The 12,950-nt window shown below is 38.2% G+C and overlaps 1 protein-coding gene across 1 annotated transcript in view; it reads right to left on the bottom strand.

The window, feature by feature from the left end:
* LOC107660499 (RNA-binding protein Musashi homolog 1-like) overlaps positions 1–439 on the bottom strand; it is a 48,481-nt gene extending 48,042 nt beyond the window's left edge. The window contains exon 1 of the mRNA XM_016449852.1: positions 312–439. Within this exon, the coding sequence (XP_016305338.1) occupies positions 312–439 (128 nt within the window). The remainder of the gene's footprint in view (positions 1–311) is intronic.
* Between the last annotated feature and the right edge of the window lie 12,511 nt (positions 440–12,950).

Genomic DNA, 12,950 nt, shown 5'->3' with positions numbered 1-12,950 from the left:
AGACAGATAGATGATAGATAGATAGATAGATAGATAGATAGATAGATAGATAGATAGATAGATAGATAGATAGATCAAATTAAAAAGCAGATGACAAACAGATGGATGGATGGATGGACAGTCAGAAGAAAAAAAAAACAGATGACTTTTTTAATAAAAAGTAAACACTATAGATTACAGACTGCTATATAAACAAAAAGAATATAAAATAAGACGTAGACAATGATACAGATGATATAGAGATAGCAAGACAGACAGATACATAGATTAAGACTGTTGTGTCTATTGTGTGTACCATCAACCAAACCAACCCAGCGCTGTCTATAGCCAAGCAGCAGCCAATATCACACAGCATCAGGCTGAGTTTGGTGATTGGTAGTCTGGATTCCAGCGGCCAGAATTGGCACAAAGTCAAGACCAGGTGATTGGTGGCTTGCATGTGTGGGTGGGGCCAACAGACTGACCAAAACAATTTGTAGTCCTCAGGGAGGTGTGCATTGTTCCTCATAAACATCAGCATCTGGTATTGTTGTCATTTTAATGTTTTGTTATTGTGTGATCTGTTAAAAATAAGTAAGTACTGACATTAAGAGGTCAGGCTGGAAAAATTGTTTAATAATTTGGAATATTAAAGCCTGTTTCAAAATATATTTACTGGCTCTGAGCACATTTACCTTGAAACATAATTTTAAAAAGGTAAACAATTTATACCAAACTATGTGGTTCACAAAACATCTCATGCACAAATAAAATGTGGATTTTATGTTTCCTAATTTGTTTACTTAAAGCACAAGAAAAAAAAGACATCTGAATGCAAAAAGCATGCATCTCTATGACATTTACATTTAATCATATTGTTATCCAAAACAACTTGAGGAAAAGCTAAAGCAATTTATCATACAAAAGCCAACAATATCAGCAGTTAAGAGCACAAAAGCTAGAGCAGAAATGCTCCTGCAAAAGGAAACTAATACAACTTAGATATATGAAACATGATATTCCAGTAGAAGACAAGAAAACAGATGCAAAGTGAAAATCTAAAGTCAGATCCAAAATAAAACTCATGCACCAAAAGTTTTGAGAGCAGTTCGTAGGCTGAACAGGTAGGAATGCCACAATTTGTAAAAAATTTGCGTGCTTATGTATAACGGCTCAAGAGTTTGTCAGTGCGGTTGCCCTGTGTGTGTGTTTGTGTGTGTATGTGTGTGCGTGTGTGTGTATGTGTGTGTGTGTGTGTGTGTGTGTGTGTGTATGGAGAAGCAGTATGTAGGACAGCGCCCCAGCGCTCCCGACTGGAGCTATGGGCGTGCTAAATTTCTGCATGCATGATCAATGGCTTTGAATAAAGAGAAAGAGGGAGAGGGGGAGGGGATATATATATACATTTGAAATGATATATAAAAATGGTATAGAGATCATTTTTACTAAGAATTTGCTAGTAAATTTCACAAAGAAATGGCAAGTAATACATTAAATTAAGTGTAACATTTTGAAGACTGAAATAGTGTTTTCTTAGAAAATGTCCTCCAATAATCTATGCTTTATTTACAACTTTGAAAAAACATTTTTTTACAAGCTATATTCAGTTCATATTGAGATCTCTGACCTGTAAATGCTTTATCAATATTGTAAATGTGTATAGTCATGCCAATAAACCTTAGCCTATTTACTCAGACAGCTAATCGCTTATCTGTTTGCATGGGTGATTGCAGTAGGCATAGTTATACAGCACAAAAGGTTCAATTTAGATCTAGATTACCTGTAAATCTTCTTACATTAAAGGGGTCATATGATGCTGCTAAAAAGAACATTATTTTGTGTATTTGGTGTAATGAAATGTGTTTATGCGGTTTAAGGTTCAAAAAACACATTATTTTCCACATACTGTACATTATTGTTTCTCCTCTATGTCCCGCCTTTCTGAAACGCGTCGATTTTTACAAAGCTCATCGGTCTGAAAAAGCGAGGTGTGCTCTGATTGGCCAGCTATCCAGTGCGTTGTGATTGGCCGAATTCCTCAAGCGTGTGACGGAAATGTTACGCCCCTCACCATACTGTGATGCCTGCGGCAACCACATGTGACGACCCCGGGCTGGACTCCGCTTTGTCCACGGTGAAAGCGATCCGGCGATCCACAGCGCGAAGTTGAAGTATTTCCTCAGCAGCCAGCACGGATCAGCTTCAGGCATGACGCAGCGGATATCGTCCTCTTTTGGAAGGCCAAACAAAGTAGTTTTGCTTTCACAACGAAGCACACAGCGCATTCACAACATGGTGGCAGCAACAATACTACAGCGAGAATAAAAGTTACGCCTTCTTTCTTTGCGTGAACATTTGGGCGGCGTTATGCAAATCTTCCCACATAGTGACGTAGACATGTGGGGGCGTGTTAGAACGAGACGTTTTAGGTAGGCGTGGTTGACTCTTAACTTTTATAAAGAATATCTCTTTGGATTTGAGACTTTAGTCTTTGCAACTTTACAGATCTTCTTTACTCACCAAGAGCTTGTAACACTCCAAAGAGAAAGGAAAAATTGAAATCGCATCATATGACCCCTTTAAGTTGCCAAGGAGTGAACTTGGGCAGATTCTGATTGGATAAGAACATCCGATGAGCCAATAAGGAAGTCAGACTGTTTCCATTCAGGAAGTAAGCACCTAAACACGATGTACACAGTCATCACACTTTTACCTCCAATACTGAACGTACTGTCCATCCTCAGGGGAAGGCGCAGCCAAAAGGAAGAGTGGTAAATAGAGGGAGAGACGGAGTGCAAATGAGCGCATCAAGGCAAATTGTACTGTCATCAAGATCGCATGAAACTCCCATGTGACATCCCTCCTATCCGGATTACCTGAGTCAGAGATCCACAGGCTGCAAGAATAGCCCGATCACCAGCCGAATATCTCTCTTAATCCTTTTTCCATGCTTTGTGGTTGTTAAAAACTGTAAACTTATTTTGGTTTGTAACCGGTGGCTTTTAGAGCTCATCTGGGTTTATATAAATATTGACAGGCTGACTCCTGTCTGGCGCCCGAACATTTTAATTTAGTTATTTAAATATTGATTTAAACTGCTTTCTGGGGCCCACCACCGTTACAGAAGTGGCGCCCGAACAGGGACTTGAACCCTGGACCCTCAGATGACTCTGACCCATTGTTATATTTAACACGCTGTCAGGACTTTTTGGCCTTGTACCCCTTGGATGAAATTGATGTTTTGGCCACCTTCCGCACTGTCCTGTATGGTACGGCACGTGATTGGTGGGAAGTTGCTCGATCTTCCATTAGTACCTGGAGTGAGTTTGAATCCGCTTTCCTCTCCGCCTTCCTTTCGGAAGATTATGAAGATGAGCTGGCAGAGCGAGTTAGGACTAAAACACAGGGAGAAAAAGAATCAATCAGAGACTTTGCCTTCACTTACAGAGCTTTATGTAAACGTTGGAAACCCACTCTAACTGAGAGCGAGTTAGTAAAAATGATCCTCAAGAACATCAAACCTTACCTCGCCAGCCAACTTCTCAGTCGTGTAAACACTGTGGATGAGGTAGTGAAACTAGGCTTTCAGTTGGAAAAAGACCATGCACAACAGTTACACTACGAAGGACGTATAACAACTCAACCCCCACCACCGCAAAGACTCGCCTCAAATCGACCTGCTGGAAAACCTCCAGTCCAGTGCTGGAGATGCAAAGGACACCATCCACCTGGAAACTGTCCCCTCTATTCCACTCTTCCGTCTACTCAACAGTCGTCCAGTCAGCATCCTTCTATGGGAAGTAAACATTCCTTCCACCCTCAGAAGTTAGGAGTTTCGCCTTCTAATAATGCCATGTCTGTCACAATTCCTTCAAAGCCAACCCCCAAGTCTGAAACATTCCCTGCCTCTAACAAATTTGTTTCCGTACCTCAACAGTTAGTTGTTCCCATTAATATTGGAGCCTGGAAAGGAAAGGCCGTTGTCGATACGGGAGCAAGTTATACCCTCCTTCACGAGAGCCTGTGGAAGGAACTCAGTCCCCATGACCACCTCCATCCCTGGTCCCTTGGTCCTCTTTATCTGGCCAATGGTGAGGCCGAAGTACCTTTAGGATGGACAAGTACACAGCTCATACTTCATGACCAAGTTTTCACTGTACGAGCTGTCATTCTCACCTCCAAAGCCCTGTCTTACTCTGTAGTCTTAGGCTTGGACTTCATCTTTTCCACTGGCCTGCAAATAAATGTAGCAGACAGGAAGTATTAATTTAAGGTAGCTCCCCACAAGGAGTATCCTTTTCAACCGGGCCAAGCTAGTGTTCCAGTTGTAAGACCCTCACAGCTGAACAGGAGACAACGCAAGAAAAATTCAAACCAGACCCTTTTGTTGTTCAGTTCTATTCCTCCACCACAATTTCCATTAGCATCGTCAGATATAATGGATTACCAAACATTGATAGCTGCAGCAGTATCAAGTGCCCACCTATCATCAGAAAGAAAACAGCAGTTATTGCACCTTCTCACATCAAATCCCAAGGTTTGTACTCACCAGCTTGGAAGGACTACTGTTCTTCAGCACGGTCTCTACACCACTCATCCTGTACCCATTAAACAACGTGCCTATCGCTTGACACCGGAAAAACAGGCTGTTGTGAAGGAACAGTTAAAGGAAATGTTGGAAAAGGGCATTGTGGAAACTTCACATTCTGCCTGGGCCTCACCTATTGTGTTAGTCCCCAAAAAAGATGGAAGCTTGAGATTTTGTGTAGATTACCGAAAAGTTAATGCGATCACAGAGAGAGATGCCTATCCGTTGCCGAACGTCACTGAAATCCTGGAGTCCCTCTCAGGTGCAGCCATATTTTCCACCATAGATTTAAATAGTGGCTATTGGCAGGTAACTATGAACCCAGAGAGCAAGTCTAGAACTGCCTTCATCACTTCCTCAGGCCTGTATGAATTTAATGTTATGCCCTTTGGGTTGAAATCCTTTTCAACCGGGCCAAGCTAGTGTTCCAGTTGTAAGACCCTCACAGCTGAACAGGAGACAACGCAAGAAAAATTCAAACCAGACCCTTTTGTTGTTCAGTTCTATTCCTCCACCACAATTTCCATTAGCATCGTCAGATATAATGGATTACCAAACATTGATAGCTGCAGCAGTATCAAGTGCCCACCTATCATCAGAAAGAAAACAGCAGTTATTGCACCTTCTCACATCAAATCCCAAGGTTTGTACTCACCAGCTTGGAAGGACTACTGTTCTTCAGCACTGTCTCTACACCACTCATCCTGTACCCATTAAACAACGTGCCTATCGCTTGACATCGGAAAAACAGGCTGTTGTGAAGGAACAGTTAAAGGAAATGTTGGAAAAGGGCATTGTGGAAACTTCACATTCTGCCTGGGCCTCACCTATTGTGTTAGTCCCCAAAAAAGATGGAAGCTTGAGATTTTGTGTAGATTACCGAAAAGTTAATGCGATCACAGAGAGAGATGCCTATCCGTTGCCGAACGTCACTAACCACCACCACCCGTCCAAACGAGATGTTAGGAGTAGATATCATGGGTCCACTGCCTCGTAGCTCTCACAGACATGAATATCTACTAGTGTTTGTAGATTATTATTCTCGAAGTGCTGAGTGTGTTCGGATGCGGGAGCTAAAGTGTGTGTTGCCCAGGTACCTTCCTTCATAGCCTCCAATTCATCTTTCAAAGCTGAGTTCCAAGCCGACTTCTGGGGGAGTAGCGGCTCATCTGTACAGCTGGTTGGCTGGCTTCGTCTGCGCACATACACACCACTCGCTCTCGCCCCTTTCGTCGCACACCTTCATTGTCCTTTGGTGTGTGAGTATATAATTTTTTTTTATTTTTCTATTATAAGCTGAACAGTTTCCTATATAAATCTTGTTTGTATATATATTTATTTTCCCTTTTTCTTTTGTGGTTATATCCATTGAGAACTGGACTCTTGAACCTATCGAATTGACTGCGGGAATAGAGTGGACCGGCATCACCCGATATCCGAAACTCTTAGATCTCTTTGACAAGGTGTAAAGGAGTACCAGTGATGTAATGATTTTTTTTGGACAATTGTGCTTTGCGTATATGAAAATATAATAGGATTTTGAACTAAAAACCCTCGATTTCTTGTGCAGTTATTCATTTTTTCATTTTTTTTTGTGGTTGTTAAAAACTGTAAACTTATTTTGGTTTGTAACCGGTGGCTTTTAGAGCTCATCTGGGTTTATATAAATATTGACAGGCTGACTCCTGTCTGGCGCCCGAACACTTTAATTTAGTTATTTAAATATTGATTTAAACTGCTTTCTGGGGCCCACCACCGTTACACCACATATAAAGATCATAATATGACTTGAGGGTGAACTCTTTTGACTCTTGGCCATAAAGTAACCACATAGCAACACCCTAGCAACCGCAAAGTAACACCTTAGGTCTTATTATTACATCCTAGTATTGAGGAGGTGAGTTTTGCATGGGGATGCACCATTCACATTTTTTCAGAAGATGAAGAAAACTGCAGATAATTATTTCAATCTGAATATCCATTTTCCCCCAGTTTCTTCATGTTGTTCCAAATCTGCAAAGCAATTTTACAGTTTGTGGCCTTCATCTAGAGAGAGATTGTTTTAAGAGACTTGTTTATAACAGACTCTTTTCTTTTGATTTTTGCCATTTTGGCTGCTGGAAAGGCCTGGTCTTATTCAGCCAAAACTGAATTCATTACAACATTTTCCCCCTTTTTATTTTTGAAAAGCCACTACTTCAACATAGACTAAGAAATATTTCATTAAAAAAAAAATCTCTCATCATTTACTCACCTTCATGTTCTTCTGTCTTCCATGGAACACTAAAGGACACTTGCAGAAGGTCCAAGCTGCTCTTTTCCATACAATGAAATTATACAGAGCTGCCGATCTGCAAAAACTAACAAAAACACCTTAAAAGCACCATAGAAATAACATCTTTAAAAAAGATCAATGTACACTATAGTTATAAATAATTCTCTTAAGCTCACCAAAGCTGAATTTATTTGATAAAACTACTATAAAAACAGTAAAATTATAAAGTATTATTACAACTTTAAAAAACTGTTTACACTAAAAAATGCTGGGTTAAAAAGGCACAAACCAAGCTAGCGTGCGTGTGTGTGTGTGTGTTTAAAAAAGTAAAAGTTAAAACTTTTACAGTAAAAACTTTTAAACAACCTTAAATTTATATGCTGTTACAGCAGTGCAGTAAATTAAATTAAATTAAAGTATTCCTCTCCGCTGTGGTCTCTGCATGCCTTCACTGTACAGAAAAGTGCAGCGCAAACATGCTACAAAACATCTCCTTTTGAGTTTCACAGATGACAAAGTCATGAAGGTGAATAAATGATGCCCGAAGTTTCATTTCTGAATGAATGACTCCTTTAACAGCAGCAAACGGCTATAATGACGCAGTATTTTTCTCGGTGAGTGACAGCATGAGAGGTCACAGGGTAAATCTCGGCTCGTCTCTCACGGTGCCACTGCTGTCATCAGTTACACTTGTTCTTTGCTGACCAGCTGCACACACACACACACACACACACACACACACACACAAGTGTTTTGTATCGAACGAACGCATTAGAGAAGATGCCAATCACTGTTTATTTTATTGGATTTCTTTCCCATCTCTTGTGAGCAACTGAGGTCTGTGATTTTTGCCAATGTGCGTGTGTTTCACAGTTTGCCCCGCAATTATTTTTGTCCGTTTATCTGATTCAAACCAAAAAAAAGGGAGAGAAAGAGAGCAAAGAAATAAAATAGCCAAGGGAATAGCGAGGTAGGCACATGGACAGTGGTGAATTAGAGGGAGAAAGGGCCGAGAGCGAGAGACGAGGGATGGTGCCGTACAGCTTTTGTGGGCTTTGTGAGGCTCAAATTGTCTCCTTCTCTGGGAAAGTGGAAACTCAATACCCCCACAGGAGGTCTGGTTACCTGGTGAGAGTGGAAGAAAGGAAGAAAAACATAACAACGGAGCGAGGGAGGGGCACAAAGGTGCCGAGAGAGAAACGGGAGAGCAGGGAGCAGGGAAGAGGAAGACAGGACGAATTGTTAACATAAAGACGGGATCACCGCAGTATGAATGAGAGTGATTTAGTAGCCTTCTGAAAAGAAGGAGGAGGTTGAGCAGAAACATCTGCTAATGAAATGCATAACTTGAATCATTTGTGATCAGCATGATCTAGCGTAATAAAATTCACAATGTGACTTAAAAAGCACAGTTCTCTTTTCTGTATTCAAGAGTTCCCTGAAAAAAGTTAGTTTGGCCAAGACATATTTAGAGGAAAAGGAGTCAATAGGCTTTAGTTTACAAAATTAATTATCATTTGGCAGCAGGTGTCATCTGTCACCTGTGTAGCAAGTAAAATGTATTTTAGTATAATTGTAAAAACATTCACTTTGAGGTTCATGTGTCTTTTTGCTTTGAAAACACTTACTGGACTGAAACAACTTAGAATTACTTGATTATCCATACATTATTATTATTTTTTTTTTTAGAAAAATTGTTAAAATGAATGAATATCATTCATAGGCTTTTGAGGAGCGTTTATTTGTTCATCTCTCAATCATCATTAGATTGCATTGCTTTATATGTTTTGAAACTACAGAGCTTTGATCATAAAACTATGCATTTAAATATCATCTTCCTAAGACATATTATTGGCAGATACAGAGTGACAACTGATGTGTATTATATGTAAGTAGTCTGCTATTCAGTTATAAAGATCTCATTGATTTACATTGCAATCAGAATTTCATTTTACTTTTTGGCCATTTCCATATCAGCAACTTTTTCTTCTGAAGTCTGAGCTCCATCTTCTCCTATATCATACTATATGGTCCTGATGTATCAAAGAAAAACACAATGTATTTTTAAGTTTTTCTCTTTTTTTCTTCTTTTTTTGTCTAAAAGTTCAATAATCCGTTTTTTAGACTACTATTTCAGGCTTTACAGGGTTAACACATATTTATAACACGTACATCTTAAAGTTCCATATGTAATTTGGATAAATTCACGGAGGAATATTGAGAAAGTTGTGAATCAATGGATGCACACAGTTACATGGAGTCTCCTCTCCTCTTGCGCCCTCTTTTGACCAAAGGCAGAAATGCACCAGGTATATTTACATTTATTCATTTTTTTAGCAGACGCTTTTGTCCGAAGCGACAGAGATCTGCCAAACAAAAGTATACAAATAATACAATTATAAAAAATGGCTAAAAGACAAAAAATAAACTCAAAGGGACAATTATATTATTAGTGGTGTTTGCCAAGACAAGCATACTATTGCTCATAACTATTAAACTTAAGGTATTTAGCATATTAAAGGGATAGTTCACACAAAAATGAAAATTCTGTCATTAATTACTCATGTCCTTTGTTCATCTTCAAAACACAAATTAAGATATTTTTTTCTTTCCCAAGTCAAAATTCTCTTTTGACTTGGGCCAGTAAACAATCACCTAGTAACCATCCAGAACACCCTAGCAACCACATAGAATATCTTTTCGACCATTTAGCAAAATTCTGAATTTTGCACAGGCAAGCAGCACTCACATTTTCTTCAGAAAATGTAAAAAAAAAAAAAAAGTACTGTAAATGTTCTTTAAATAATAATGCTTATTTATTCATATTAATGAGATCCACATAGAAAGCACATGCCCCGTCATGGACTGAAAGACTCCACCCATTTGACCTTTGTCAGAATGTCATAAAAAACGGACCAAACACTTAAAGCACGGGGAGGATGCCGCACCTAAATTCTAAATTATTGTATGCTGTCATCCAATAAGCAAAAAATGCTACATTTAACCTGGCATGAAATATTAAACCATACAAAGGTGAAAGGCGTAAATCAAAGAACATAAACTTGAGGTCTTACAATAATTGTTTAAGCTCACATATGTTTTTTTTCCACAAAAATTAGTTATATACATATATTAAAATATTAAATGATATATTTTTGTTTTGGAATGTCTCCTTTTGGAATCTTTATGTTTTAGGGTGTAATGTAAGTAAATACAAGACTATGGTAATATACACATTATATTATAGGTCAGACTTAAAATGCAACAACAAATTTTTCACAATTTGTAACAAGGATCTCTGCTCTGTATATTTTCACCAATGGGTCCTTGGCCTAAAAAAAAAGATGACACCCGCCTGAAGAAGAAAACTGCAGCAGCAAAGACTTTCCACCAGACGTCAGCAAACATGCAAAATAAATTTGCAGAAAAAGCCAGTTATAGGTCAGACTTAAAATGCAACAACAAATTTTTCACAATTTGTAACAAGGATCTCTGCTCTGTATATTTTCACCAATGGGTCCTTGGCCTAAAAAAAAAGATGACACCCGCCTGAAGAAGAAAACTGCAGCAGCAAAGACTTTCCACCAGACGTCAGCAAACATGCAAAATAAATTTGCAGAAAAAGCCAGTGACCTCATTTAACCCCACACACACTGCTCCTGAAATGCAAAATGGCTCTTCCACAGGCCGAGTCACGTTCACTTTCTTTATGCTTATGTTATAATACTAAGTATGTGATTATGATAATAACCATTAACCATTTCATTCTGATGAGTCATATCACTCAGCGTCTGCAGCACTTGGTGTCTGAAACTTTATTTGAGAGGTGAAAAAAGAGGAAGTCTGTACAGTAGTTATCATGAAAACAAGTGATTTACCGGAATGTCTTTCTCTTCAAACAAAGCAAAGTGTGGTTCTCTCCTGTATTTGGTTCAGTGAGTGTGATTTTAACACAAGTTAAACTTGATAATTGTGCACACTTAAATATAAATGTTTAGGCTGCATTAAAGTAAGTAAAGTTGCTGAAAATGTACTCACCCTCAGGCCATCCAAGATGTAGATGGGTTTGTTTCTTCATCTGAACAGATTTAGTGAAATGTAACATTCCATCACTCACCAATGGATTCCAATGTAGCATTCCATGGTCCTTCACTCACCAATGGATCCTCTGCAGTGAATGGGTGCCGTCAGAATGAGAGTCCAAACAGCTGATAAAAACATCACAATAATCCACAAGTAATCCACACCACTCCAGTTCATCACTTCACGTCTTGTGAGGTTAAAAGCTGTGTGTTTGTAAAAAACAAATCCATCATTCAAATCGTCCTCTCTGTCAAAGTTCTTAAATCTTATTCACATTCAATTCAAATATGGCACATAAAAATTGCACTACACCAGGTTTGTAGCCAATGAAGTGACATCAAACGACAACGTGCCTTGATCGAACCCCCCAAAAATACCAAAGTACACAAAATAACCTTTTTGTGTGTGTGTGTGTGTGTGTGTGTGTGTGTGTGTGTGTTAAAGTGAAATGACCGTACAGCATGACTGAGATAACCGCAAATGCATTTGAAGTAAAAAACAAAAAAAACAAAATAATAATTAATAATAATGGTAATAAATGAACTGATTTGAGTGCTAATTAAATTTAAGAACTGTGACAGATGGGAAGATCTTCAGCAAATAATGACTTAAATTATGTTCTGTTTCTCACATAAAGCTGTTGTATGACTTCAGAAGACTTGGCACAGTGTAGCACAAATGTCATATGAAATGCTTATGAAATATTACTTTGTTGTATTCCACGTAAAAAAGAAAAAAAAGAAAGTTCTTAAAGATACTTAGACACTGCCTCGTGGACACTAACAGCAATATTGAACTTGCATGGCTCTATTGATCATGAATCTACAGGTCGATATGACAGCACTATATCTGACCTATGGATTTTCTGAAATCTAGCTTTGTTTTAGTGCACTAGTCCTTTTGTGTTTCCTGTTTACATTCCTGAGTTATTTTTTTCATTTCCTAGATGTCAGGGTGGGGGGGGGGATTATCTGTCAATCTATACGCAGCTACAGAGGAGGCATAAACATATTGAAAATGCACTATAAACTTTAATTGATTTTAGATATATTAAATCACACTGGATTGCATATTAATCATACAAATCCATTTGGTGCTGTTACAGATTTTGTTACTCATTTAAACAAACAAATTAAGAGTGCTAACATATAGCACTCTTATAATCTATCTATATATAATCATTCTACTCTAGTAAGATATTATACCACTATAAAAAGTTGACATTTGACCAAAGTGTGTCTGTGCGTTATGTCACACCAAATGTACATGAAGGCAACCCTAAACACACGGTTAAATTAGCAACAATGAAAAAAATACCTCGGATGTCTTTTATTGCTTATGATTGACCAAATTTAATTAAAGATTTACAGATAATATTCATATTATACTCTACTGTCATTCAAATATGGACAAAAAAAAAAACACATGCCATTTTTCATCCTAAATCAGTTAAAAAACAAAAAAAAAGTATTTTAAAAAAGAAGAAAACAAAAACTAGCTAAAATAAAAGTTTAGACCAACAATGATGTTGGGAGACAAAGCACTGTCTTGCTATTTAAAACAGCTTTAACAGCCTTAATGTACAGGGCTTACACTGTCAACCTGTATTACAGACAAAATATATACAGCACATACATACAGGTGCATCTCAATAAATTAGAATGTCGTGGAAAAGTTCATTTATTTCAGTAATTCAACTCAAATTGTGAAACTCGTGTATTAAATAAATTCAATGCACACAGACTGAAGTAGTTTAAGTCTTTGGTTCTTTTAATTGTGATGATTTTGGCTCACATTTAACAAAAACCCACCAATTCACTATCTCAACAAATTAGAATATGGTGACATGCCAATCAGCTAATCAACTCAAAACACCTGCAAAGGTTTCCTGAGCCTTCAAAATGGTCTCTCAGTTTGGTTCACTAGGCTACACAATCATGGGGAAGACTGCTGATCTGACAGTTGTCCAGAAGACAATCATTGACACCCTTCACAAGGAGGGTAAGCCACAAACATTCATTGCCA

The sequence above is a fragment of the Sinocyclocheilus anshuiensis genome, unplaced genomic scaffold (genome assembly GCF_001515605.1).
Source record: "Sinocyclocheilus anshuiensis isolate Anshui unplaced genomic scaffold, SAMN03320099.WGS_v1.1 scaffold433, whole genome shotgun sequence".
Lineage (NCBI taxonomy): Eukaryota > Metazoa > Chordata > Actinopteri > Cypriniformes > Cyprinidae > Sinocyclocheilus > Sinocyclocheilus anshuiensis.
This window is presented reverse-complemented; position numbering and strand designations above follow the sequence as displayed.